At 53.9% G+C, this 27,719-nt stretch overlaps 1 protein-coding gene across 1 annotated transcript in view; it reads left to right on the top strand.

Annotated features, from left to right (window-relative positions):
* Positions 1-1,518: 1,518 nt before the first annotated feature.
* Positions 1,519-27,719, top strand: part of hfm1 (helicase for meiosis 1) — a 367,785-nt gene continuing 341,584 nt past the window's right edge. Inside the window, exons 1-3 of the mRNA XM_072512843.1 lie at positions 1,519-1,904; positions 2,086-2,151; positions 8,270-8,392. Of these exons, the coding sequence (XP_072368944.1) occupies positions 1,519-1,904; positions 2,086-2,151; positions 8,270-8,392 (575 nt within the window). The remainder of the gene's footprint in view (positions 1,905-2,085; positions 2,152-8,269; positions 8,393-27,719) is intronic.

Below are 27,719 nucleotides of genomic sequence, written 5' to 3' on the forward strand. Positions count from 1 at the left end.
AATAATCTTCATTATAATCTTTATTATTGTCACAAGTAGGCTTACATTAACACTGCAATGAAGTTACTGTGAAAATCCCCTAGTCACCACACTCCGGCACCTGTTCGGGTACACAAAGGGAGAATTCAGAAATATCGAATTCACCGAACAACACGTCTTTCGGGACTTGTGTGAGGAAACCGGAGCACCCGGAGGAAACCCACGCAGACACGGGGAAGAACGTGCGGACTCCACACAGACAGTGACCCAAGCGGGAATTGAACCCAGGACCCTGGCGCTCTGAAGCAACAGTGCTAACCACTGTGCTACTGTCCCACCCATCTATGCCTACCCTTGGATTCCCAACCCCTGCCATACTAGTTTAAAACCTCCCCAATAGAACTAGCAAAAGCCCCCGACCCCCTAGGATATTGGTCCCAGCTCTGCCCGGGTGCAACTCGTCCAGCTTTTGCAGGTCTCACCATCCCCAGAATCAGTCCCAATGCCTCAAGAATGTAAATCCCTCCCTGTTACACCATTTCTCCAGCCACACATCCATCTGATCTATCATCTTATTCCTGCCCTCACTGGGGCATGGCACTGGGAGTAATCCTGATTTACTACATTTGAGGTCCTGCATTTGAAACTATCTCCTAACTTCCTGTATTCACCTTGCAGATCCTCATCCCTTTGTTTACCTATGTCGTTGGTACCTATGTGTACCACAACCACTGGCTGTTTACTCTCCCTCACCAGAATATCCTGCAGCCACTTTATGATATCCCTGACCCTGGCACCAGAGAGGCAACATACCATCTTGGATTCACATCTGGACTCGGAGATCGAGAGAGTGACCCAACTGCGGCCCTTGCCAAGAATACCAGAAATACCGCACCGGTGGCTCGGATGCACCCTTGGGAATGGCCGGGAAAGCCTTGGTCCCACGTCCTTGTGGACTTTGCAGACCCATTCCAGAGGGTGACATTCCTTGTCCTAGTGGATGCCCGCTCCAAATGGCTCGAAGTCCACCGGGTACAGAACGCGACTACTCAAATGACTGTGGACAGACTGCGACACATTGTAAGTACGCACCGTATACCCAAAGTCCTAGTGTCTGGTAATGGGGCAGCGTTCACCAGTCAGATGTTTGAATCGTTCATGGCTGCAAATGGAATCCGGCACATGAGAATGGCCCCATATCACCTGGCCTCCAATGGATTGACCGAGCGGGCGGTCCAGACTTTCAAGTGGAATATGAAAAAGATGATTGCCAGGCCTTGGGAGACTGGCTGGCTCATTTCCTTTTCAGCTATTGGACGACCCCGCATGCCACCATTGGCATTGCACTGGTGGAGTTATTAATGGGATCACTCCTCAGAGCTCGATTCAGCCTTGTTTTCCCCGATTTCTGCGTGGATCCGTCAACGGCAGGATCGCTCCAGGACAGACTCGAATCAGCGCACGCAGCTGCATATCTTTGAGCCTGGTGACACGGTTTTCGTTGGGAATTTCAGCACCGGAGCTGCATGGATCTATGGCATGGTCCTCTGGGCAACGGGTCCGGTCTCCTACTCGGTCCAGGTGCAAGGGGGCGAAGCCAGCCACCACCTGGACCACATCAAGCGCAGCACGCAGGAACCACGAACAGGTACGGATGCCCTGCCCCGCATCCGTGCGCGATCCCCTTTGCCACCTAGGGGACCCCCTAAGGCACTGCCGATATCAGCGCACTACACGTCGTCGCCACTGCTTGTCGAGCACCGGGAGGACGAAGTGCCCGATGTATCCGAGGGGCCATCCGATGATGATGACAACGACTCCGACATGGACAATAGACCACCCGATGACAGCATCCAGGTGCCTTTGGCGCCAGCGCCTATACCAGCTGCGCCGCTCCCAATTCAACATGGAAACAGCGGTCGCCAGTACGCTACACGCCTCCCAGACCGGCCTTACCGTCCGCTCCCCAAGTGGACAAGGGAACCTCTACTTCCGTCTGAGGCAATGGACGTTTTTCCAGACTTAGCAGGGGAGGGGTGTTACGACCCCCTCAGGATAATTGCTTTATCATATTCCATGTCCAATTTCTTTGTCTTTTTTTCATAGATGGCTTACTCAGCAACAAGAGTATTTCTCGAGCTATTACATCTGTACAAACAAAGTGGTTTACCGGTTAGTCTACATGACTCACCACGCTTTTCAATGACTTTAATGGGCTGTCACCCCCAAAACTGAAGCAGATAGAACTTTCATATTCCTTGACTTTACTTTGTTCCTTACTACATTTTGAATCTAAATATGTTTCAACCAATCCATTCCACATACTGTGGATGTTTGACCACTGTCCAACATGGTGTTTTTAAAATTAATTTATGAGATGTGGGTGTCGCTGGCAAGACCAGTATTTATTGCCCATCCCTAGTTGCCCTTGAGAAGGTGGTGGTGAGTTGACTTATTGAACTGCTGTAATTCCTGAGGTGTAGGTACACCCACAGTGCTGTTAGGGAGAGAGTTCCAGATGGTGAGTGACTTGGAGGGGACCCTCCAGGTGATCCTGGGTATCTGCTGTTCTTGTCCTTCTAGATGCTAGAGTTAGGAAAGAGTTAATGTTCCTTAATACTTAAGTTGGGACTTCCGGTTGTGGCTATGCGGAGCTAAGTCGTACATTTGGCAGCTCCTGCAAAAAACAGACTTTTGGGCTCTTTTCAGGGCCCCCAACGGGATTTTTTCGTCGTTTCGCGCTGTGGAAAGGAGAGTACAACAATTCCCCGACAGTATATGGCTTTTACCAGGAGCGGGGTGACTAAAAAGGTGGTGGTGGACCCGAAGAAGGTGCGAGGGAAGAAGAACATAATGGCGGCGGGCGGAGACCAGGCAGCGTGGATGCAGTGGGCGCAGGAGCAACAGGAGGTTATCCAGGGCTGCTTCAGGGAGATTAAAGTGGACCTGCTAGAGCCGATGAAGGCTTCTATCGATAAGCTGCTGGAGACACAGACGGCCCAGGGGGTGGCGATCCGCGAGGCCCGACAAAAGATCTCCGACAACGAGAACGAGATCTTAGGCCTGGCGGTAAAGGTGGAGGCGCACGAGGCGCTCCACAAGAAATGGCAGGAGCGGTTTGAGATGGAGAATCGGTCGAGGCGGAAGAACTTACAGATTCTGGGCTGATCGGGAGTGTGGGCCACGAAGGAGAGGAGCAGCAGGTGGGAGAACGCGGAGGTTCGGATATATCAGGACTGGAGTGCGGAGGTGGTGAAGAGGAGGGCCGGGTACAATCGAGCGAAGGCGGTGCTGCACAGGAAGGGGGTGAAGTTTGGCATGTTGCAGCCGGCACGACTGTGGGTCACCTACAAGGACCGGCACCATTATTTTGAGTCTCCGGAGGAGGCGTGGGCCTCTGTTCAGGCCGAGAAGTTGGACACAGGTTGAGGGTCGGGATGGCCGTTTGGGGATTGTGATTGATATGTTACTTTTTGAGGGGGGTCCTTTGCTCTAGTTTTTTTCTTTCAGGTTCGGTGAGGGTGGTTAGGGCGGGTTGGGCACTGTTTTGGTTGGGTTGGCCGGGGGGGCTCTTGGAGGGGGGTAAGCAAATGGAACAGGGGTGGAAGGCCGGCAGTGAGATGGGGCCCCGCGGGGGAGGGGGAGGCCCGAGTCGGGGATGAGGGGACTGGGCCTGTAAAAGGAGCTGCGTCAGAGGTGGCGGGGCCGGGTGGGTGGAAAGCGCGGGCTTTTTCCCGCGCTGATGAATGGAGGGGGCGGGGCCGGGGCGTGGAAGTGAGGGTTGTTTCCCGCGCTTGGGATGGAAGGGGGAGGCGGAGAGCCTGCGGGTGGGGAATGGAAGAGGAGGGTGTGTCACACAATGGGAGAAGTCGAAGGAGAGGCGGGAGTGGCCAGGGTCAGCAGGAGTCAGCTGACTTGCGGAAGTGCAATGGTGGGAGTAAAGCAGCTAGGCTGGGTCCTAGCCGGGGGCGGGGGGGGTGGGGGGGGGGGGGGGGGGGGGGGGGTCGGGTTGCTGCTGCTATGGTCAAAGGGGAGCTGGAGCGAGTGGGGGGGGGTCGAGACGGGGGTCTGCTGCCGTGGGGAAACGGGCCGGGCGTGGGGTGCGGGCGTGTGGCTGGCCGAGGAGGGGTTATGGCTAGTCAGCAGGGAGGGGGGCAGGTAGCCCCCTGATCCGGCTGATAACCTGGGAATGTAAAGGGACTGAACGGGCCGGTCAAGCGGGCCCGCGTGTTCGCGCGCCTGAAGGGGCTGAAGGCGGATGTGGTTATGCTCCAGGAGACACACCTGAAGGGGCTGAAGGCGGATGTGGTCATTCTCCAGGAGACACACCTGAAGGTGGCAGACCAGGTAAGATTGAGGAAAGGGTGGGTAGGTCAGGTGTTTCATTCGGGGCTGGGTGCCAAAAATCGAGGGGTGGCGATCTTGGTGGGAAAGAGGGTGTCGTTCGAGACGTCGAGCATTGTGGCAGACAATGGCGGTAGGTACGTAATGGTAAGTGGTAAGCTGCAGGGAGAGAGGGTGGTACTGTTCAATGTGTATGCCCCAAATTGGGACGATGCGGGTTTTATGCAGCGCATGTTGGGTCGGATCCCAGACTTGGAAGTGGGGGGCCTGATAATGGGGGGAGACTTTAACATGGTGTTGGATCCAGCACTGGATCGCTCCAGGTCTAGGACGGGTAGGAAGTCGGCGGCGGCTAAGGTGCTGAGGCGGTTTATGGACCAGATGGGAGGGGTGGGCCCTTGGAGATTTGCAAGGCCAGCGGCTAGGGAATTTTTATTCTTCTCACATGTCCATAAGGCTTATTCCCAGATCGACTTTTTTATTTTGAGCAGGGCGCTGATAGCGAGAGTAGAGGATGCCGAGTACTCGGCGATTGCCATTTTGGACCACGCCCCGCATTGGGTAGACTTGGATATTGGGGAGGAGAGGGACCAGTGCCCGTTCTGGCGCTTGGAGGTGGAGCTGTTGGCGGACGAGGAGGTGAGTGAGCGGGTCCGAGGAAGCATAGAAAAGTACCTGGAGGCCAACGATAACGGGGAGGTCCGAGTGGGGATGGTGTGGGAGGCGCTGAAGGCGGTGGTTAGGGGAGAGCTGATCTCCATTAGGGCCCACAAGGAGAGGAGGGAGCAGAGGGAGAGGCTGGTGGGGGAGATGGTGAGGGTAGACAGGAGGTAGGCGGAGGTGCCTGAGGAAGGACTGTTGAGGAAGAGGCGCAGCCTCCAGGCCGAATTCGACCTAGTGACCACCAGGAAGGCGGAGGTGCAGTGGAGGAAGGCCCAGGGGGCGATTTATGAGAATGGGGAAAAGGCAAGTCGGATGCTGGTGCATCAGCTTCGGAAGCGGGACGCAGCTAGGGAGATCGGGGGAGTTAAAGACAGGGGAGCGAGTGTGGTCCGGAGTGGGGTTGGCATCAATGGGGTCTTCAGGGACTTTTATGAGGAATTGTATCGGTTCAAGCCCCCACTGGAGGAGGGAGGAATGGGCCGCTTTCTGGACCAATTGAGGTTTCCGAAGGTGGAGGAGGGACTGGTGGTGGGATTGGGGACCCCAATTGGGCTGGAGGAGCTGACCAAAGGGATAGGGAGCATGCAGGCGGGGAATGCACCGGGGCCGGACGGTTTCCTGGTCAAATTCTATAAAAAATATCTGGACCTGTTGGGCCCGTTGCTAGTTAGGACCTTCAATGAGGCAAGGGAGAGGGGGGCTTTGCCCCTGACCATGTCCCGGGCACTGATCTCCTTGATCCTGAAGCGGGACAGGGATCCCCTGCAGTGTGGGTCTTACAGGCCGATTTCGTTGCTAAACGTAGATGCCAAGGAGCTGGCGAAGGTCTTAGCCACGAGGATTGAGGATTGTGTGCCGCAGGTCATCCACGAAGACCAGGCGGGGTTTCTGAAGGGGAGGCAGCTGAACGCGAATGTGCGGAGGCTTCTGAACGTTATCATGATGTCGGCGAGGGAGGGGGAGGCGGAGATAGTGGTGGCGATGGACGCTGAGAAAGCCTTCGATAGGGTGGAGTGGGGGTACCTGTGGGAGATGCTGAAGAGGTTTGGGTTTGGGGAGGGGTTTGTCAGGTGGGTTAGGCTGTTGTATGAGGTCCCGATGGCGAGTGTGGCCACGAACAGGAGGAGGTCTGAGTACTTTTGGTTGCACCGAGGGATGAGGCAGGGGTCCCCCCCCCCCCCCCCCCCCCCCGCTCTTCGCACTGGCGATTGAACCCCTGGCTATGGCACTGAGGGAGTCGAGGAACTGGAGGGGGTTGGTGCGGGGTGGGGAGGAGCATAGGGTGTCGCTCTATGCGGACGACTTGCTGCTATATGTGGCGGACCCGGTGGGGGGAATGCCACAGGTAATGAGGATCCTCAGGGAATTCGGGATTTCTCGGGTTACAAGCTCAACATGGGGAAGAGCGAGCTGTTCGTGGTTCACCCAGAGGACCAGGAGAGGGGGATTGGCGAGCTCCCACTAAAAAGGGCGGAGAGGAGCTTCAGGTATTTGGGAGTCCAGGTGGCCAGAAGCTGGGGGGCCCTGCATAGGGTTAATTTCACAAGGCTGGTGGAGCAAATGGAGGAGGAGTTCAAGAGGTGGGACGCGTTGCCGCTGTCCTTGGCGGGTAGTGTGCAGTCAGTCAAAATGACGGTGCTCCCAAGGTTTTTGTTCCTGTTCCAGTGCCTCCCTGTGTTTATCCCGAAGGCCTTTTTTAGGCGGGTCAACAGGAGCATAATGGGGTTTGTGTGGGCGCGAGGGACTCCGGGGGTGAGAAGGGTGTTCCTGGAGCAGAGTAGAGATAGGGGGGGCTGGCACTGCCCAGCCTCTGTGGGTACTACTGGGCCGCCAATACGACGATGGTGCACAAGTGGGTGATGGAGGGGGAGGGGGCTGCATGGAAGAGGCTGGAGACTACGTCTTGTGTGGGTACGAGTCAGGGGGCGCTGGCAACGGCGCCGCTGCCGCTCCCTCCAAGGAGGTATACCACGAGCCCGGTAGTGGCGGCTGCCCTCAAAATCTGGGGGCAGTGGAGGCGGCACAGGGGGGAAGTTGGGGCCTCGGTGTGGACCCCAATACGGGGGAACCACCGGTTCGTCCCAGGGAGAACAGATGGAGGGTTTTCGGGGTGGCACAGGGCAGGGATACGAAGGTTGGGAGACCTGTTTGTGGACGGGAAGTGCGCGAGCCTGGGTGAGCTGGAGAAGTATGGGCGACCCCCGGGGAACACCTTCAGGTACTTACAGGTAAGGGTGTTTGCCAGACGGCAGGTGGTGGAATTCCCGCGGCTGCTGCCACGCACAGTACAGGACAGGGTGCTCTCGGGGGGGTGGGCGGGATTGGGGAAGATCTCGGAAACTTACCAGGTGATGCAGGAGGAGGAGGAGGCCTCGGTGGTGGAGGTGAAAAGTAAGTGGGAGGAGGAGTTGGGAGAGGAGATCGAGGAAGGGATGTGGGCAAATGCCCAAGGGAGGGTGAACTCTTCCTCTTCATGCGCGAGGCTCAGCCTCATACAGTTTAAGGTGCTGCACAGGGCACACATGACCGGGACAAGGATGAGCGGTTCTTTGGGGGCGAGGACAGGTGTGTTCGGTGCTTGGGGAGCCCAGCAAATCACACCCATATGTTCTGGGCATGCGCAGCGCTGGAAGAATTTTGGAAGGGCGTAGCGAGGCGGTGTCGAGGGTGGTAGGATCCAGGGTCAAACCGGGCTGGGGGCTCGCAATATTTAGGGTGGCAGAGGAGCCGGGAGTGCAGGAGGCGAAAGAGGCCGGTATTCTGTCCTTTGCGCCCCTGGTAGCCCGGCGGAGGATTCTTCTTCAGTGGAAGGATGCGAGGTCCCCAAGCGTGGAATCCTGGATCAACGATATGGTGGGGTTTATTAAGTTGGAGAGGGTGAAATTTGCCTTGAGAGGGTTGGTACAAGGGTTCTTTAGGCGGGTGGCAACCGTTCTTAGACTTCCTGGCAGAACGGTAGACATTGGTCAATGGCAGCAGCAACTCGGGGGGGTGGGGTTTACTTTATTTTTGTTTTTGTTTACTTACACTGGGGGGGTCTGAGGGGGGTGTATATATTTGCTATGTTTGCTTTGTGTTAAGTCGGGGTGTTAATTTATTATTTATGGACATGGAGGGTTGCCTTTTTGGGCTGTGTTTTTGTACTTAACCCTGTTGGGTTCCTTTTTCATTTTGTTACTGATATTCTGTGAAAACCTTAATAAAAAATGTTTTTTTTTTTTTAAATCCTTAAGTTGGAACTGAGGTTTTAATTGTTTAATCGATTGCACTTATTGTTTAATAGACTGCACCAATATATAAAGGGGACACAGGTGGCGGAGCAATTGGACTTGGATGAAGGTTTGGATACATTAGTAATGGATAAGATTTACCAAAAGGATGATTCATTAAGTGCTTCTGAAGCTTGGTCAGCTTTTGCAACTTTAGAAAGTTGAAGGTTACCTCTATGAAAGAGTCCATAATGGAATTTAATTCCATTGTATAGAAGGCTGCAAAAAGTCCGTCCAGAAATTCCTCAATTAGTGCTGGTGCTCAAGTAATTAGACTGTGCTAAAGTTACAAAAAAGATAGGATTCTGGTTTTGACGAGAGTTAAATTTGCAAAAAGACACAGCCGACTAGAACAAATGTCACAGGATCTAAAAAAGTGCAGGTATTCCTTACCAACAACCTGCATGGCACAAATGGGCCATTCGGCAATATGACAAACTATGGAACACAAGGTTAACAGGATGACGAGGTGGTCTAGAAACAGGCCACAAACATCAATACAGAAGATTTCGAGCAAAAACAAAAGGACAGAAATACCTTTAACAATTATGGCAGGAGGAATGAACTGGGAAATCTCAACAGGAAAATGAACCCCAGAAATGCTCAGGGTGTGGCCAATCGGTGTTTACGTGGTGATTCAAAGTTCCATTAGTGATGCACGATCAATTATACAAAGACGAGAGTTGAATGCAACTGAGACTTTATTACACTTAAGATGTGTGGCCTCCTACAGCAACTGGCGAAATGGCTGCTGTACGGGAGCACACATATTTATACTCAGTCTACTGGGCGGGGCCAGCAGGCAGGGAACAACACCGTACCTGTAGTACGGGTCTTACCACAAATCACCTAATATATACATCAGTGGTGATTACCACATTCACCCCCTATTAAAATTGAGTCCGGCGGGGGTGGTGGAGAACTATACACAAGTACATGTTTTAAAATACAGAGAAAAAAATTGAGTCCAGCGGGGTGGGGGAGGAGAATTATACAGAAGGATGATGGTTTAAGAGTCCAGATCAAGTTACAGGTTCAGTCGGTCCGGAGCCTTGATCTGCCGTTGGGAGCGCCGCAGTGGTGGCGGCGATTCCAGTGCCGGTCTGGTCCTCGGTGACTCCAGGAGCATGCCGAAATCCTCTTCATCCTCGGGCATGGGCAGGGTGAGGACAGATTGTCCTGGGGCGGGGGTTGCGGCTGTGTGCGCCGGGGAGGGGAGGGTGGCGCTGGGCTGGAGGGGTGTGTGTGTGTGGAACCTGCTGGTGCCAGGTCCCTGAGGGAGACGGACGGGTTCGCCTTGCAGAGTCGGACGTGCTTACGGGGGAGTACAGGTCCTGGAGCTGCGAGCCAAGTCGGGAGCGACACCCTCGAGGTGGACTTCCTGGGGAAGGCGAAGAGACGTTCATGGGGTGTGTCATTAGTCGCAGTGCATAGGAGCGACCAAATGGAGTGCAGTGCGTTGGGGAGGACATCCTGCCAGCGGGAGGCCGGGGGATTTCTGGACCGTATGGCCAGCTGGACGGCCCTCCAGACCGTCCCATTCTCCCTCTCCACCTGCCCGTTACCCCGGGGGTTAAAGCTGGTTGTCCTGCTTGAGGTGATACCCTTGTTGAGCAGGAACTGTCGCAGGAATGAGGATCCTCTGTCGCTGTGGACGTAGGCGGGGAAGCCGAACAGAGCGAAGATGGTGTTGAGGGCTTTGATGATGGTGGCAGACGTCATGTCGGGGCATGGGATGGCGAAGGGGAATCTGGAGTACTCATCAACCACACTGAGGAAGTACGTGTTACGGTCCATGGAGGGGAGGGGCCCTTTGAAGTCCACACTGAGGCATTCAAAGGGGTGGGAGGCCTTCACCAGGCGCGCATGGTCTGACTGGTAGAAGTGCGGTTTGCACTCCGCACAGACCTGGCAGTTTCTGGTGATTGCCCTGACTTCCTCGGCAGAGTAGGGCAGATTGCGGGCCTTGATGAAGTGGTACAAACGTGTGACTCCCGGGTGACAAAGGTTGTCGTGCAGAGTCCGGAGTCGGTTCACCTGTGCGCATGTACCTCGGGATAGGGCATCGGGGAGCTCGTTGAGCTTACCGGGGCGATATAAAATCTCGTAGTTGTAGGTGGAGAGCTCGATCCTCCACCTCAAGATTTTATCGTTTTTGATCTTGCCCCGCTGTGTGTTGTTAGACATGAAGGCTACCAACTGTTGGTCAGTGAGGAGAGTGAATCTCCTGCCGGTCAGGTAATGCCTCCAATGTCGCACAGCTTCAACGATGGCTTGGGCCTCTTTTTCGACAGAGGAGTGCAGAATTTCGGAGGCATGAAGGGTTTGTGAAAAAATGGCCACAGGCATGCCTGCCTGGTTGAGGGTGGTGGCCAGAGCGATGTCTGAAGCATCGTTCTCAACTTGGAATGGGAGCGTCTTGTCCAGGTACGGGAAAGTGGCCCGCAGCCCGTACCGGTCGACCATTCGGTCCATTTCCCGTTGGAAAGCCGAGACTCCGTTGGTGACACCGAAAGGAACCCTGAGAAAGTGGTAAAGGCGGCCATCTGCCTCGAAGGCAGTGTATGGGCGGTCCGCCTTACGGATGGGGAGCTGGTGGTAGGCGGATTTAAGGTCCACAGTTGAGAAGACCCGGTACTGTGCACTCTGATTGACCATATCAGATATGCGTGGGAGGGGGTACGCGTCTAGCTGCGTGTACCTATTGATGGTCTGGCTGTAGTCCACGACCATTCTGTGTTTCTCCCCAGTTTTCACCACTACCACTTGGGCTCTCCAGGGGCTGTTGCTGGCCTCGATGATGCCTTCCCGAAGCAGTCGCTGGACTTCGGACCTGATGAAGGTCCTCTCCTGGGCGCTGTACCGTCTGCTCCTGGTGGCGACGGGTTTGCAATCTGGGGTTAAGTTTGCAAATAGGGAAGGTGGGTCGACCTTTAGGGTCGCGAGGCCGCTCACAGTAAGAGGTGGTAGGGGTCCGCCGAATTTCAATGTTAGGCTTTGGAGGTTGCACTGGAAGTCCAGGCCGAGTAGGCGGAAGCTGGTAAACTCCACGCCCTGGACAGTGAGAGTGACTATGCAGTACCCCCGGATCGCCACAGAGTGGGACCCGGAGGCCAGGGAGATTCTCTGATTGGCGGGGTGTACCGCGAGGGAGCAGCGCCTTACCGTATCGGGATGAATGAAGCTCTCGGTGCTCCCGGAGTCTAGCAGGCAGGAGATCTCGTGCCCATCGATTGTCACGTTTGTAGAGGCGGTTTCTAGGTTGTGTGGGCGAGACTGGCCAATCGTGGCCGAGGCGAGACGCGGCTGATCGTCGATGGTGACAGACGATGGGGTGCCCGGGGGGGCATGGGTCCTGGTAAAATGGCAGCGCCCATGGGCCGCACGAGCCATGGGGGAGACAAGATGGTGGCGCTTGATGTTCCTGGGGAGGACAAGATGGCGGCACCCACGGGCCGCACGTGGTGGGGGTTGAACAAGATGGCGCCGCCCGCCAGCCGCACGTGGTCCGAGGAGGGGAAGATGGCAGCGCCCACTGGCCGTACGGGGGGGGGGGGTTGTTGGAACAATAGCGGCGACTGAATGGGCCTGGCGCACCGCCGCGAAGTGCCCCTTCTTGCCGCAGGCCTTGCAAAGGGCGCTCCGGGCCGGACAGCGTTGTCGGGGTTGTTTTGGCCACCCACAGAAGTAACATTTGGGGCGTGGGGTTGGCTGAGTGGGGTCCCTGATGGGGCGGCCGTCTGCGGAATCCACGATGCGTAGGAGGGGTGGGCCGCGTGGCCGGGGGTGTAGGCCTGGATGTTGCGCGAGGCGACCGTCAGCGAGAGCTCAAGCTTTTTGGTTGCCGCAAGGTCGAGCGTGTCCCCTTCTAAAAGACATTGGCAGATGTAATCTGACCCTATCCCCGTAACAAAAGCGTCCCTCATAAGCAAGTTCGAGTGTTCCGTGGTCGTGACGGCCTGACAGTCACAGTCTCTGACTAGGGGCATTAGAGCACACCAGAAGTCTTCTACTGACTCACCAGGGAGTTGACTGCGCATGGAGAGGATGGGCCTGGTGTAAAGCGAGTTAGTCCGCTGAGCGTAGTTTTCTTTCAGTAGCGCCAAAGCTTCGTCGTAGTTCGGCGCGTCCTGGATAAGCGGAAAGGCGTTGGGGCTCAGCCTCGTGTAGAGGATCTGAATCTTCTGAGCTTCCGGAATTGGGTCTGGTGCAGACCTGATGTAAGCTTCGAAACAGGCTAGCCAATGTTCAAAATCCTTTTTGGCGTTGCCTGATTGCGGATCCAGCTGCAGGCGATCCGGCTTGATGCGGAGATCCATCTTCTGAAAACTTTAGTGTCATAAATTGATGCACGATCAATTACACAAAGACGAGAGTTGAATGCAACTGAGGCTTTATTACACTAAGATGTGTGGCCTCCTACAGCAGCTGGCGAAATGGCTGCTGTACGGGAGCACACATATTTATACTCCGCCTACTGGGCGGAGTCAGCAGGCAGGGAACTACCCCCGTACCTGTAGTACAGGGCCTTACCACAAATCACCTAACATATACATCAGTGGTGACTACCACAATTAGACAATAAATTGGCCTGAGCGATATAATAGGGTGTTTGAAATCAAACACGTGATCGCAGACTTTGAAAAAGAAGAGGAAAATATTAACCAAAGAGAAGGTATTGCCTTAGTAAGCAGTTTCAGTCTGGTGATACTGGTCGCAGAGTTCTTCAATTGCATTAGACAATGGATGTACATCTACAGTATGTGGAATGGACTGGTTGAAATGTCACAAGGACACTGAAGTGACAAAGATCAGAACAAGGTTAAAGAATTTGGAAGTTCCACGAGTTTCAGATTTGGGATGATAATACCCTGAAATCGCTGAAAAGAGTAGTAATTCCTTGTAAAAATCGCTGGAAGGAATCTTTTTATTGGCACAGGTGTTGTATCCAGTGAAATACCTTTGTAATTGAGCCAACCATTGATGAAAAGAGCACATATTAAACTTGACAGGGAAAACAACAAGGCCATCATATTTGGGAAAAACTGTGGACCTGCAATTGACACAGTCTGGACACTATTGTATTCCATTGATGAATCCTAATTTTTCTTGTAAAGAAGTTAAGGAAATTCCATTAGACTCAGGGAACAGGAATCTAGAAAACAAAAAATTGATTGTGTTAATGTTGCATCGGCAATTTGCCCATCCATGTTCCCAAACATTTAAAAGTTTTGTTCAGAGATACGAGTATATTATCTGTAGATGTGCGAGGGACGTTTTTACACATAGGGTAGTCGGTGCCTGGAACTCGCTGCCGGAGGAGGTGATGGAAGTAGGTACGATAGTGACATTTAAGGGGCGTCTTGACAAATACATGAATAGGATGGGACCAGAGGTATACAGGCCCCGGAAGTATAGAAAGTTTTAGGTTAGATGGGCAGCATGGTCGCCACAGGCGTGGAGAGGCGAAGGGCCTGTTCATGTGCTGTACTTTTCTTTGTTCTTTGTTCTATAAGAGATGAAAAATATACCAATCTTAGAACAGTTAAGCGATAGGTGTGATATATGTAAGAAATGTAGAAGATCACCATTGCGACCCATAGTGAGTATGCCCTTCGCGACAGATTTTAATTAATATGTGGCTATGATTCTTAATGGGTGGGATAAAGAAAAGAACATTTTCATTTTGCACTTTGTAGACTTGGCAACAAGTCTACAAGTCAGTCGATGATTATATATAGAAAATAAAATAAATGTGGAGCAGATAATGGTAAAATAGATAGGGATTGGACTGGGGCCACCAGCAAAGTTCCTCACTGATAAAGGGAGGCAAATTTGCTAGAATCCTAGATGTTTACAGCATGGAAACAGGCCCTTCGGCCCAGCTTGTCCATGCCACCCAGTTTCTATCACTAAGCTAGTCCCACTTGCCCGCATTTGACCCATATCCGTCTATACCCACCCTGCCCATGTAACTGTCTAACCTTTTTAAAGGAAAAAATTGTCTCCGCCTCTACTACTGCCTCTGGCAGCTCATTCCAGATGCTCACCACCCTCTGTGTGAAAAAGTTTCCCCTCTGGTCTCTTTTGTTTCTCCCCTTCTTACCTTAAACCTATGCCCTCTAGTTCTAGACTCCTCTATCTTTGGGAAAAGATGTTGACTATCTACCTTATCTATGCTCCTCATTATTTTACAGACATCTATAAGATCACCCCTAAGCCTTCTGCGCTCCAAGGAAAAAAGTCCCAGCCTCTCCTTATAACTCAGACCATCAAGTCCTGGTAGCATCCTCGTAAGTCTCTTCTGCACTCTTTATAGTTTAACAATATCCTTCCTATAATAGGGTGACCAGAACTGAACACAATATTCCATGCGGGGTCTTATAAATGTCTTGTACAACTTCAACAAGATGTCCCATCTCCTGTATTCAATATTCTGACCAATAAAACCTAGCATGCTGAATGCCTTCTTCACCACCCTGTCCACCTGTGACTCCACCTTCAAGGAGCTATGAACCTGTACCACTAGATCTTAGTTCTCCCCAACTCCTACCATTAACTGAGTAGGTCTTGCCCTGATTTGATCTACCAAAGTGCATCACCTCACATTAATCCAAATTAAACTCCATCTGCAATTCATCGGACCACTGGCCCAATTGGTCAAGATCCTGTTGCAATCTTACATAACCTTCTTCACTATCCACTGCCACCAATCTTGGTGTCATCTGCAAACTTACTAACTATGCCTCCTACACTCTCATCCACAGCATTAATATATATAACAAATAACAGCACCGATCCCTGACGCACACTGCTGGTCACAGGCCTCCAGTTTGAAAAACAACCCTCCACAACCACCCTTTGGCTTCGGGATATGTGTGAGAACATCAACATAATAGCTAGGGATACAGCTGCAGAAAGCCCATTTAGCAACAGGGTGTGCAAGAGAACTCACGCTGTGATAGATGAAATGCTTTGTAAAATTTTGGCAAATAGGCCAAATTGTAAATTAAGTTTGGCTTTAGCTTGGACCATCCATGCAAAGAATTCACTACAGACGGTTGGGGGATTCAGTCCATATCAGCTGTTTCCTGGAGAAATCCAAAAATTCCTTGAGGCATGTATGATCATCCATCAGCTTGGTAATTAGCTCTACCTTTTCTGAGTATATGAATTCACTGCACGGGGACAGAGGAGCAGTTCTTAAAGCAGGAATTCGGAGAACTGTAAGGCACAATATACCGCCATCAGAAACATTTTTCAAACAAGTAGACATGGCATACTATTAAAGAGATGTATTTTGACTTCCGGGTGCGGCGATGACCAGCTAAGTCGCACGTTTCGGCAGCTCCCGGTGCAACGGACTTTTGGGCTCTTAATAAGAGCCGCAACGGCAATTTTAACGGCTAGAAGCACTGTGCGGTAAACCAGAAGGGAATCCCCCCTGGAAACGGATGGAAAAAGGAGAGGGAAGTGGCCAGATTGCAGTGGATCCTTTGGAGCAGCGGCAAGGAAGGCAAGCAAGAACCAAGATGGCGACGGAAGGTGGCAGTTTAACATGGGGCCCTGAACAACAAGAGTTTTTGAAATGTTGCGTGGAAGAACTTAAAAAGGAAATGAAGAAGGAGCTGTTGGCCCCGATATTACAGGCGATCGAAGGGCTAAAGGATGAGCAAAAGACCCAGGAGCGGGAGCTTCGGGTCGTGAAGGCAAAGGCTGCCGAGAACGAGGACGATATACAGGGCCTGGTGGTGAAGACGGAGATGCACGAGGCACACCATAAACGATGTGTGGAAAGACTGGAGGTGCTGGAGAATAACGCGAGGAGGAATAATTTAAGGATTCTTGGTCTTCCTGAAGGTGCAGAAGGAGCAGACGTCGGGGCATATGTGAGCACGATGCTGCACTCGTTAATGGGAGCGGAGGCCCCGGCGGGTCCGTTGGAGGTGGAGGGAGCATACCGAGTGATGGCGCGAGGACCGAGAGCAGGAGGAATTCCTAGAGCCATAATGGTGAGATTCCTCCGTTTTAAGGACAGAGAGATGGTCCTTAGGTGGGCAAAGGAAACTCGGAGCAGTAGGTGGGAGAACGTGGTGATCCGCGTATATCAAGACTGGAGTGCGGAGGTGGCGAGAAGGAGGGCGAGCTTTAATCGGGCCAAGGCGGTGCTTCACAAAAAGAAGATAAAATTTGGAATGCTGCAACCGGCAAGACTGTGGGTCACATATCAAGGGAGGCACCACTACTTTGAGACGGCGGATGAGCGTGGACTTTTATTGTGGAAGTAAAACTGGAATAAGCGGGTTATTAAAAAAGAACGTTTGAAACAAAGTGGTGGGGCGAGTATGGGGGGCGAAGAGGGGGGGAAAAAGGGGGGGAAAGAGGAGTTTTATGTTATTAATCCTGCGATGCGGTAACTTTTCTCTCTTCCACAGGTGGTGGTGGAGGGAGGAAGGGAGGTGGAGGAGATGGGGCGTTGGCCATGGGAGGCGGGGCCAAAAGGGAAGCGCGGGCTTTGTTCCCGCGCTATGATAATCATGGCGGGAATAGGGAAGCAGGAAGGAGGGGGCGTCGCACGGTGCGAGCCGAGGTCACGGGGGGAAGCCGAGGTCGGCCAGAGTTTGCTGACTTCTGGGAGCAACATGGGGGGTGTAACTACTCTAGTGGGGGATCTAGCGGGGGGGGGTGGGAGGGGGGAGTTACTGGGTTGCTGCTGCTGGGGAGAGGGGGGAGCCGGAATGGGGTGGGGTGGGCGGGAGGGCACCGCCTGGGGGGGACACAGCTGCGTGGGAACCGGGTGAGGAGCTGGAAAAAGGGGATGGCTAATCGACAGGGGGGGGGGGGGGGGGGGTAAAAATCCCCCCAACCCGGTTGATCACGTGGAATGTGAGAGGGCTGAACGGGCCGATAAAGAGGGCACGAGTACTCGCACACCTTAAGAAACTTAAGGCAGACGTGGTTATGTTACAAGAGACGCACTTGAAACTTATAGACCAGGTTAGACTACGCAAAGGATGGGTGGGGCAGGTGTTTCATTCGGGGCTAGATGCGAAAAACAGGGGGGTGGCTATACTAGTGGGGAAGCGGGTTATGTTTGAGGCAAAGACCATAGTGGCGGATAGCGGGGGCAGATACGTGATGGTGAGTGGCAAATTACAGGGGGAGGCGGTGGTCTTGGTAAACGTATATGCCCCGAACTGGGATGATGCCAATTTTATGAGGCGCATGCTAGGACGCATCCCGGACCTAGAGGTGGGAAAGTTGGTAATGGGGGGAGATTTTAATACGGTGCTGGAGCCAGGGCTGGACAGGTCGAGATCCAGGACTGGAAGGAGGCCGGCTGCAGCCAAGGTGCTTAAAGATTTTATGGAGCAGATGGGAGGAGTAGACCCGTGGAGATTTAGTAGACCTAGGAGTAAGGAGTTTTCATTTTTCTCCTATGTCCACAAGGTTTATTCGCGAATAGCCTTTTTTGTTTTGGGAAGGGCGGTGATCCCGAAGGTGAGGGGGACGGAGTATACGGCTATAGCCATTTCGGATCACGTTCCACATTGGGTAAACTTGGAGATAGGGGAGGAAACAGAAGGGCGTCCACCCTGGAGAATGGACATGGGACTAATGGCAGATGAAGGGGTGTGTCTAAGGGTGAGGGGGTGCATTGAAAAATACTTGGAACTCAATGATAACGGGGAGGTCCAGGTGGGAGTGGTCTGGGAGGCGCTGAAGGCAGTGGTTAGAGGGGAGCTGATATCAATAAGGGCACAGAAAGGAAAGCAGGAGAGTAGGGAACGGGAGCGGTTGCTGCAAGAACTTCTGAGGGTGGACAGGCAATATGCGGAGGCACCGGAGGAGGGACTGTACAGGGAAAGGCAAAGGTTACACGTAGAATCTGACTTGCTGACAACGGGTACTGCAGAAGCACAGTGGAGGAAGGCACAGGGTGTAGAGTATGAGTATGGGGAGAAGGCGAGCAGGTTGCTGGCCCATCAATTGAGGAAAAGGGGAGCAGCGAGGGAAATAGGGGAGTGAGGGATGAGGAAGGAGAGATAGAGCGGGGAGCGGAGAGAGTGAATGGAGTGTTTAAGGCATTCTATAAAAGATTATACGAAGCTCAGCCCCCGGATGGGAAGGAGAGAATGATGTGTTTCCTGGACCGGCTGGAATTTCCTAAGGTGGAGGAGCAGGAGAGGGTGGGACTGGGAGCACAGATCGAGATAGAGGAAGTAGTGAAAGGAATTAGGAGTATGCAGGCGGGGAAGGCTCCGGGACCGGATGGATTTCCAGTCGAATTTTATAGGAAATATGTGGACTTGCTTGCCCCGATACTGAAGAGAACCTTAATGAGGCGAAGGAAAGGGGACAGCTGCCCCCGACTATGTCAGAGGCAACGATATCGCTTCTCCTAAAGAAGGAAAAAGACCCGCTGCAATGCGGGTCCTATAGACCTATTTCCCTCCTAAATGTAGGCGCTAAGATTCTGGCCAAGGTAATGGCAATGAGGATAGAGGATTGTGTCCCGGTATAAGTCCATGAGGACCAAACTGGGTTTGTGAAGGGGAGACAGCTGAATACGAATATACGGAGGCTGCTAGGGGTAATGATGATGCCCCCACTAGAGGGGGAAGCGGAGATAGTGGTGGCGATGGATGCAGAGAAAGCATTTGATAGAGTGGAGTGGGATTATTTGTGGGAGGTGTTGAGGAGATTTGGCTTTGGAGATGAGTATATTAGATGGGTACAGCTGCTGTATAGGGCCCCGATGGCGAGCGTGGTCACGAATGGACGGGGGTCTGCGTATTTAGAGGGCTCCATAGAGGGACGAGGCAGGGATGTCCTCTGTCCCCATTATTGTTTGCACTGGCGATTGAGCCCCTGGCAATAGCATTGAGGGGTTCCAGGAAGTGGAGGGGAGTACTCAGGGGAGGAGAGGAGCACCGGGTATCTCTTTATGCGGACGATTTATTGGTGTATGTGGCGGACCCGGCGGAGGGGATGCCAGAAATAATGCGGATACTTGGGGAGTTTGGAGAATTTTCAGGATATAAGCTGAACATGGGGAAAAGTGAGCTGTTTGTGGTGCATCCAGGGGAGCAGAGCAGAGAAATAGAGGACTTACCGCTGAGGAAGGTAACAAGGGACTTTCGCTACTTGGGGATCCAGATAGCCAAGAATTGGGGTACATTGCATAGGTTAAACTTAACGCGGTTGGTGGAACAGATGGAGGAGGACTTCAAGAGATGGGACATGGTATCCCTGTCACTGGCAGGGAGGGTACAAGCGGTTAAAATGGTGGTCCTCCCGAGATTCCTCTTTGTGTTTCAGTGCCTCCCGGTGGTGATCACGAAGGCTTTTTTCAAAAGGATTGAGAAGAGTATCATGAGTTTTGTGTGGGCCGGGAAGACCCCGAGAGTGAGGAAGGGATTTTTGCAGCGTAGTAGGGATAGGGGGGGGCTGGCGCTACCGAACCTGAGTGAGTACTACTGGGCCGCCAACATCTCAATGGTATGTAAGTGGATGGGAGAAGAGGAGGGAGCAGCGTGGAAGAGATTGGAGAAGGCGTCCTGTAGGGGGACTTGCCTACAAGCCATGGTGACGGCGCCGTTGCCGTTCTCACTGAAGAAATACACCACAAGCCCGGTGGTGGTGGCTACTCTGAAAATTTGGGGGCAATGGAGACGGCATAGGGGAAAGACGGGAGCCTTGGTGTGGTCCCCGATAAGAAATAATCATAGGTTTGCTCCGGGGAGAATGGATGGGGGATTTGGAACATGGCAAAGAGCAGGAGTAACACAATTGAGAGATCTGTTTGTAGATGGGACGTTTGCAAGTCTGGGAGCGCTGACCGAAAAATATGGGTTGCCCCAAGGGAATGCATTCCGGTATATGCAATTGAGGGCTTTTACGAGGCAACAGGTGAGGGAATTCCCGCAGCTCCTGACGCAGGAGGTGCAGGACAGAGTGATCTCAAAGACATGGGTGGGGGACGGTAAGGTGTCAGACATATATAGGGAGATGAGAGACGAGGGGGAGATTATGGTAGACGAGCTGAAAGGGAAATGGGAAGAAGAGCTGGGGGAGGAGATTGAGGAGGGGCTGTGGGCTGATGCCCTAAGTAGGGTAAACTCATCGTCCTCGTGTGCCAGGCTAAGCCTGATACAATTTAAGGTGTTACACAGGGCGCATATGACTGGAACACGGCTTAGCAAATTTTTTGGAGTAGAGGATAGGTGTGCGAGATGCTCGAAAAGCCCAGCGAATCACACCCACATGTTCTGGTCATGTCCGGCACTACAGGGGTTTTGGGTGGGGGTGACAAAGGTGCTTTCGAAGATAGTGGGGGTCCAGGTCGAACCAAGCTGGGGGTTGGCTATATTTGGGGTTGCAGAAGAGCCGGGAGTGCAGGAGGCGAGAGAGGCCGATGTTTTGGCCTTTGCGTCCCTAGTAGCCCGGCGCAGGATACTGTTGATGTGGAAGGAAGCCAAGCCCCCGGGTGTGGAGACCTGGATAAATGACATGGCAGGGTTTATAAAGCTGGAACGGATTAAGTTCGTCCTAAGGGGATCGGCTCAAGGGTTCACCAGGCGGTGGCAACCGTTCGTCGAATACCTCACAGAAAGATAGAGGGAATGGAAAAGAAGAAGACAGCAGCAGCAGCCCAGGAAGGGTGGGGGGGGGGGGGAGGAACCAGAGGGATTCTCAGGGATGTTAATATATAAGTATAACATGTATAGGTTGTTGTTATAGATAATTGTATTAATTGTATATTGGACTGTTAAAACATATTTTTGCAGAATATTTATCTGGGACAAGGCAGTTGCCATTTAGTTTTGTTTTTGTTTTTGTTTTATATATTATTTATTTCTTGTTTATAAAACTGGCCATTGTTATTTATATTGTTATATTACTGTGTAAAGGATACACAATGTACTGTGATGGTTGGCCAAAAATTTCTCAATAAAATATTTTTTTAAAAAAGAGATGTATTTGACGAGTGGAAAATATATATATTCATTTGTGTTATAGTATATTGTAATTTACATCAAAATTAAAGAGGGGGTATCTGTTAGGAAAGAGTTAATGTTCCCACGTACTTCAGTTAGAACTGGGGTTTTAGCTGTTTAATGGATTGTACCTATTGTTCTATTGTTGAATAGACTGCACCAATATATAAAGGGGATGCAGGTGGTACTGTTTTATGTTAGAGAAGTGATTACTGAACACAATAAACTTGGAGTCGAAGAAGTCAAAACTTGCTTCCTAGTTCTTATTATATAGTTACCATTGGAGCTTAACAGAGAGTGGTCGGGAGTTTGGAAGGTGCTGCCTAAACAACCTTGATGAGTTCCTGCAGTGTATCCTGTAGATAATACACATAGTTGCCACTGTTCGTCGGTGGTGGGGGGATTGAATGTTTGTGGAAGGGGTAGCAATCAAGCAGGCTGCTTTGTCCTGGATGGCGTCAAGATTCTGGAACATTGTTGGAGCTGCACTCATTCAGGCAAGTGGAGGAGTTGGGGGGACCCAGGAGTTGGGGGACCCTACATAAACTGAATCTGACGAGGTTGGTGAAGCAAATGGAGGAGGATTTCAAAAGATGGGACATGTTACTGCTCTCGCTGGCGGGTAGAGTGCAGTCGGTCAAAATGGTGGTCCTTCCGAGGTTTCTGTTTGTGTTTCAGTGCCTTCCCATCGTGATCACTAAGGCCTTTTTTAAGAGAGTAGGCAGGAGTATTATGGGGTTTGTGTGGGCGAATAAGACCCCGAGAGTAAGGAGAGGGTTCCTGGAACGCAGTAGGGACCGAAGAGGGTTGGCGCTGCCAAACCTGGGGAGCTACTACTGGGCAGCAAATGTGGCGATGATCCGCAAGTGGGTTATGGAGGGAGAGGGGGTGGCATGGAAGAGGATGGAGATGGCGTCCTGAAAAGGAACGAGCCTGGGGGCATTGGTGATGGCACCGCTGCCGCTCTCGCCGACAAAGTATACCACGAGCCCGGTGGTGGCCGCAACGCTAAGGATCTGGGGCCAGTGGAGACGGCACCGGGGTGCAATGGGAGCATCGGTGTGGTCCCCGATCAGGGGTAACCACCGGTTTGTCCCGGGGAAGATGGACGGGGGGTTCCAGAGCTGGCATTGGGAGGGGATTGGAAGAATGGGGGACCTGTTCATCGACGGGACATCTGCGAGCCTAGGGGCACTGGAGGAGAAGTTCGAGTTACCCCCGGGAAATGCCTTTAGATATATGCAGGTGAGGGCTTTTGTGAGGCGACAAGTGAGGGAATTCCCGTTGCTCCGGCACAAGAAGTTCAAGATAGGGTGATCTCGGGTGTATGGGTCGGGAGGGCAAGGTGTCGGAAATACACCAGGAGTTGAAAGAAGAGGGGGAAGTGCTGTAGAAGAGTTGAAGGGTAAATGGGAGGAGGAGCTGGGGGAGGAGATCGAGGAAGGTCTGTGGGCTGATGCCCTAGGTAGGGTTAATTCCGCCTCCTCGTGTGCCACGCTCAGCCTGATACAATTTAAGGTGGTCCACAGAGCGCACTTGACGGGGGCGAGGTTGAGTAGGTTCTTTGGGGTAGAGGACAGATGTGGAAGGTGCTCAGGGAGCCCGGCGAACCATGTCCGTATGTTTTGGTCATGCCGGCACTGGAGGGGTCCTGGAGAGGAGTGGCGGGAGCAATGTCTCAGGTGGTGAAAGTCCGGGTCAAGCCAAGCTGGGGGCTAGCAATATTTGGAGTAGTGGACGAACCGGGAGTGCAGGAGGCAAAAGAGGCCGGCATTCTGGCCTTTGCGTCCCTAGTAGCCCGGCAAAGGATCTTGCTAATGTGGAAGGAGGCGAAGCCCCCAGCCTGGAGGCCTGGATAAATGATATGGCTGGGTTTATAAAGGTGGAGAGGATTAAGTTCGCCTTGAGAGGGTCTGCGCAGGGGTTTTACAGGCGGTGGCAACCGTTCCTAGACTATCTCGCGGAGCGTTAGAGGTAGGTCGGTCAGCAGCAGCAACCTTGAGGGTGGGGGGGGGGGGGGGGACGTCCTGGGAGGGGGGGGGACTGCCTGGAGGGTGGATGAGCAAGAGATAACATGAAGGGTTGGGGAAACTGGCACGTACGGGTGAGGGCCAGTGTACAAAGCTGTGTAAATATATCATTTTGCCATGTATATATCTTGCTCTGCGCGATTTCTCGGTTTTTTTTGTTACGGGGGGGGGGGGGGGGGGGAGGGGGGGGGATATTGTTTGTAAGGGAGAAAAATTTTGTTAAAAAAACTTTAATAAATATATTTATTTATTTTTAAATTCAGGCAAGTGGAGAGTATTCCATTACACTCCTGACTTGTACCTTGTAGATGGTAGGCAGGCTTTGGGGAGGTGAGTTATTCAACGTAGGATTCGTAGAATTTGACTTTCTCTGCCAGCCACAGTATTTATATGCTAGTCCAGTTCAAATTCTGGTCAATGGTAACCCCCAGATGTTGATAGTGGGGGATTCAGCTATGGTAAAGCCCTTGAATGGCAAGGGCCAATGGTTTAAATCTTCTCTTGTTGGAGATATTCATTGTCTGGTATTTGTGTGGCATAAATGCTCCTTGCCACTTGTCAGCCAAAGCCTAGATATTGTCCAGGTCTTGCTGCATTTGGACATGAACTGCTTCAGTATCTGGGGAGTCGAGATTGAACATTGGGCATTCATCAGCGAACATCCCATTTCTAATCTTATGATGGAAGGAAGGTCATTGATAAAGCAGCTGAACATGGTTGCGCCTAGGACACTCCTCTGAGGAACTCTTGCAATGATGTCCTGGAGCTGAGATGATTGACCCCCAAAAGCCCCAACCACCTTCCTCTGCGCTAGGCATGAAAACAGGGTTTTTCCCCCTGATTCCCATTGACTCCAATTTTGCTGGGGCTCCTTGATGCATATTTGGTCAAATTCTGCCTTGATGTCAAGGGCAGTCATTCTCACCTCACTTCTGACATTCTGCTCCTTTATCCATGTTTGATCCAAGGCTATAATAATGTCAGGAGCTGAATGACCCTGGCACAACCCAAACAGAGCGTCCATGAACAAGTTTATGCTCAGCAAGTGCCACTTGATCGCGCTGTTGGTGACCCCTTCCATCACTTTACTGTTGATCAAGAGTAGACTGGTGTGGTAATTGGCCAGGTTGGATATGTCCTGTTTCTTGTGTACAGGACACTTTTGAGCAATTTTCCACATTGCCTGGTAGATGACAGTGTTGTAGCTGTGCAAGGAACAGCTTAGCTAGGGTGCGGCACGTTTTGGAGCATATGTTTTCAGTACTATTGCTGGAATATTGTCAGGGCCCATAGCCTTTACAGTATCCAGTGCCTTCAACTGTTTCTCAATATCACGTGGAGTGAATCAAATTGGCTTAAGACTGACATTTATGGTGCTGGAAACCTCTGGAGGAGGCCTAGATGGATCACCCATTCGGCATTTAATAATATTTTGAATCACATCTGTTAATATTTCGCCGGGGCATTCCTGGGGTTCATCCTTCTGTTACTATTAGTACATTTCTGGGGCGTCATTCTCCGACCCCCCGCCGGGTCGGAGAATGGCCGTTGGCCGCCGTGAATCCCGCCCCCGCCCCGCGCCGAAGTCTCCGAAGGGAGAAAAGTCGGCGGGGCGTTAATGGCGCCGCTGCCGCGGAGAATGTCACGGGTCTGCGCAAGGCAGCCGATTTTCGGCCTGCCGATATTCTCCCTTCCGGATGGGCCGAAGTCCCGTCGACGTGATGACCGTTCACGTCGACGTCAATCAAACCTCCTTTTCATCGCGTGACCCGGTGCTCCAGGCTCACGCCGACCAGCGAGGAGGTGAGTGACGGCCTGGGGGGTTGGCTCTGGGCAGGAAATGGCGTGGCCGCAGACTGATTGCCTGAGGAGAGGTGTGTCTCGGCTTGTGTGTGTGTGCGGCGGGGGGGGGGGGGGGGGGGGGGGGGTTAGAGTAGGCTGGGCTCCGGGGGAGTGCCGGGAGGGGGTCCGTGCCGGGGTGGAGGTTGGGGGTTGTGGAGGGGGTCCGTGCTGGGGTGGAGGTTGGGCGAGGGGGTCCGTGCCGGGGTGGAGGTGGGGGGGGGGTCCGTGCCGGGGTGGAGGTTGGGGGGGGTCCGTGCTGGGGTGGAGGTTGGGTGTTGGAGAGGGGGTCCGTGCGGGGTGGAGGTTGGGGAGGGGGTCCGTGCGGGGTGGAGGTTGGGGAGGGGGTCCGTGCCGGGGTGGAGGTTGGGGGTTGTGGAGGGGGTCCGTGCCGGGGTGGAGGTTGGGGGGGGGGGCCGTGCGGGGTGGAGGTTGGGGGTTGGGGAGGGGTTCCGTTCCGGGGTGGAGGTTGGGGGGGGGTCCGTGCTGGGGTGGAGGTTGGGGGTTGGGGAGGGGGTCCGTGCCGGTGTGGAGGTTGGGGAGGGGGTCCGTGCCGGGGTGGAGGTTGGGGAGGGGGTCCGTGCCGGGGTGGAGGTTGGGGGGGTCCGTGCCGGGGTGGAGGTTGGGGGGGGGTCCGTGCTGGGGTGGAGGTTGGGTGTTGGGGAGGGGGTCCGTGCCGGGGTGGAGGTTGGGGGGGGTCCGTGCTGGGTGGAGGTGGTCCGTGCCGGGGTGGAGGTTGGGGAGGGGGTCCGTGCCGGGGTGGAGGTTGGGGGTTGTGGAGGGGGTCCGTGCCGGGGTGGAGGTTGGGGGGGGGGGGCCGTGCCGGGTGGAGGTTGGGGGTTGGGGAGGGGTTCCGTGCCGGGGTGGAGGTTGGGGGGGGGTCCGTGCTGGGGTGGAGGTTGGGGGTTGGGGAGGGGGTCCGTGCCGGGGTGGAGGTTGGGGGTTGGGGAGGGGGTCCGTGCCGGGGTGTGGTGATGGGAGGGCAAATGAGTTGGTCCACCTGGCCAGGTGCCAGCCTCCAACAGTTGGACCCATGCGGTCCATGCCACCTGGCTGGGGGGAGGAGGGGATATGGGCAATGATGACATGTCGTCGTTCCCTCCCCCCCACCAGGTCGTCATGTTTTCAGATCATCCAGCGGTGTTGGCCGCCGTGGTGGCAGCCGCTCATGTCTATGTTGCCCTGGATGAGGAGGAGGAGGAGGAGGAGGAGGAGCGTGCAGAGAGGCGGCGCAGGCTGCCGCAGAGGGCAGGCGGCAGCCGCCCAGGCTGGAGGGACACCTGACCAACAGGACGAGGAGGGGGAGGAGGACGTCGCGGCCCCACGGCAACGGAGGCACCCGAGGGCGCCCCGTGTGTACCGGCCCCGGCAGTCATACCAGGACCTCACGGACCGGGAATGCAGGAGGAGACTCCGGATGAGCCGGGAAACCGTGGCACACATCTGCCACCTGCTGGCACACCTGTCACCGCGTGGCACTGGCGGGGGACACCCTCTCCCCGTGTCCGTCAAGGTTAGGTGGCCCTGAACTTTTATGCAACGGGGTCATTCCAGGCACCGAGTGGGGACCTGTCCGGCATATCGCAGACATCGGTGCATCGGTGCATCCGGGCAGTGACAGATGCCCTTTATGCCATGGCGCACCGCTACATCCGCTTCCCCGTGGACCGGGCCAGCCAAGATGCCCGGGCCGTGGGCTTCTCTGCCATTGCCGGGTTCCCCATGGTCCAGGGCGCGATCGATGGGATGCACGTCGCCGTGCGGCCACCTGCAGATAACAGGGCCGTGTTCACTAATAGGAAGGGGACCTATTCGATGAACGTACAGGTGGTCTGCGACCACCGCATGATGATCCTGCACGTCTGCGCCCGTTACCCAGGCAGTGTACACGACTCATTCGTGTTGTCGCGGTCATCCATCCCCGGCATGTACGAGGGACGCCATCCCCGGCTGAGGGGCTGGTTGCTGGGCGACAGGGGCTACCCATTGCGATCGTGGCTGATGACGCCTATACGGAGGCCACGCAATGAGGCGGAGAACCGCTACAATGATGCCCATGTAGCGACAAGGGAGTGATCGAGAGGTGCTTTGGCGTGCTGAAGATGCGTTTCAGGTGCCTGGACCTCTCTGGGGGCGCCCTCCAGTATCGGTCAGATAGGGTCGGCCGCATCATTGTGGTGTGCTGCGTCCTGCACAACATAGCCCAGCAGAGGGGCGATGTGCCGCAAGCAGAGGAGGGCGGAGTGGAGGAGCAGCAGGAAGAGGCCCAGTCCTCCCCAGATGAGGGGGATGGGGGCAATGGTCAGGGCAGACGGGGTAGACACAGACGGGTGGCTGTCCACCGTTACCGGCTGGCCAGCGGGCACGGGACAGACTGATAGACGCCCGCTTCACTGACTAGATGGGCGTGGGAATCGGGTAGTATGGCCACAGACCGCACACCATGACAACAGCCGACCACCCACACCCCCCACCCATTCATCCACCCAGCACCATCACCCCCTCCCCAACCCCACACACCCCACCCGCATGCACACCACCCCCCCACTCCCAATTGCCGATCACGGCGGCACAACGGGCCGGGCTCACCCAGT

This window comes from Scyliorhinus torazame, chromosome 7 (assembly GCF_047496885.1).
Source record: "Scyliorhinus torazame isolate Kashiwa2021f chromosome 7, sScyTor2.1, whole genome shotgun sequence".
NCBI classification, from domain to species: Eukaryota; Metazoa; Chordata; class Chondrichthyes; order Carcharhiniformes; family Scyliorhinidae; genus Scyliorhinus; species Scyliorhinus torazame.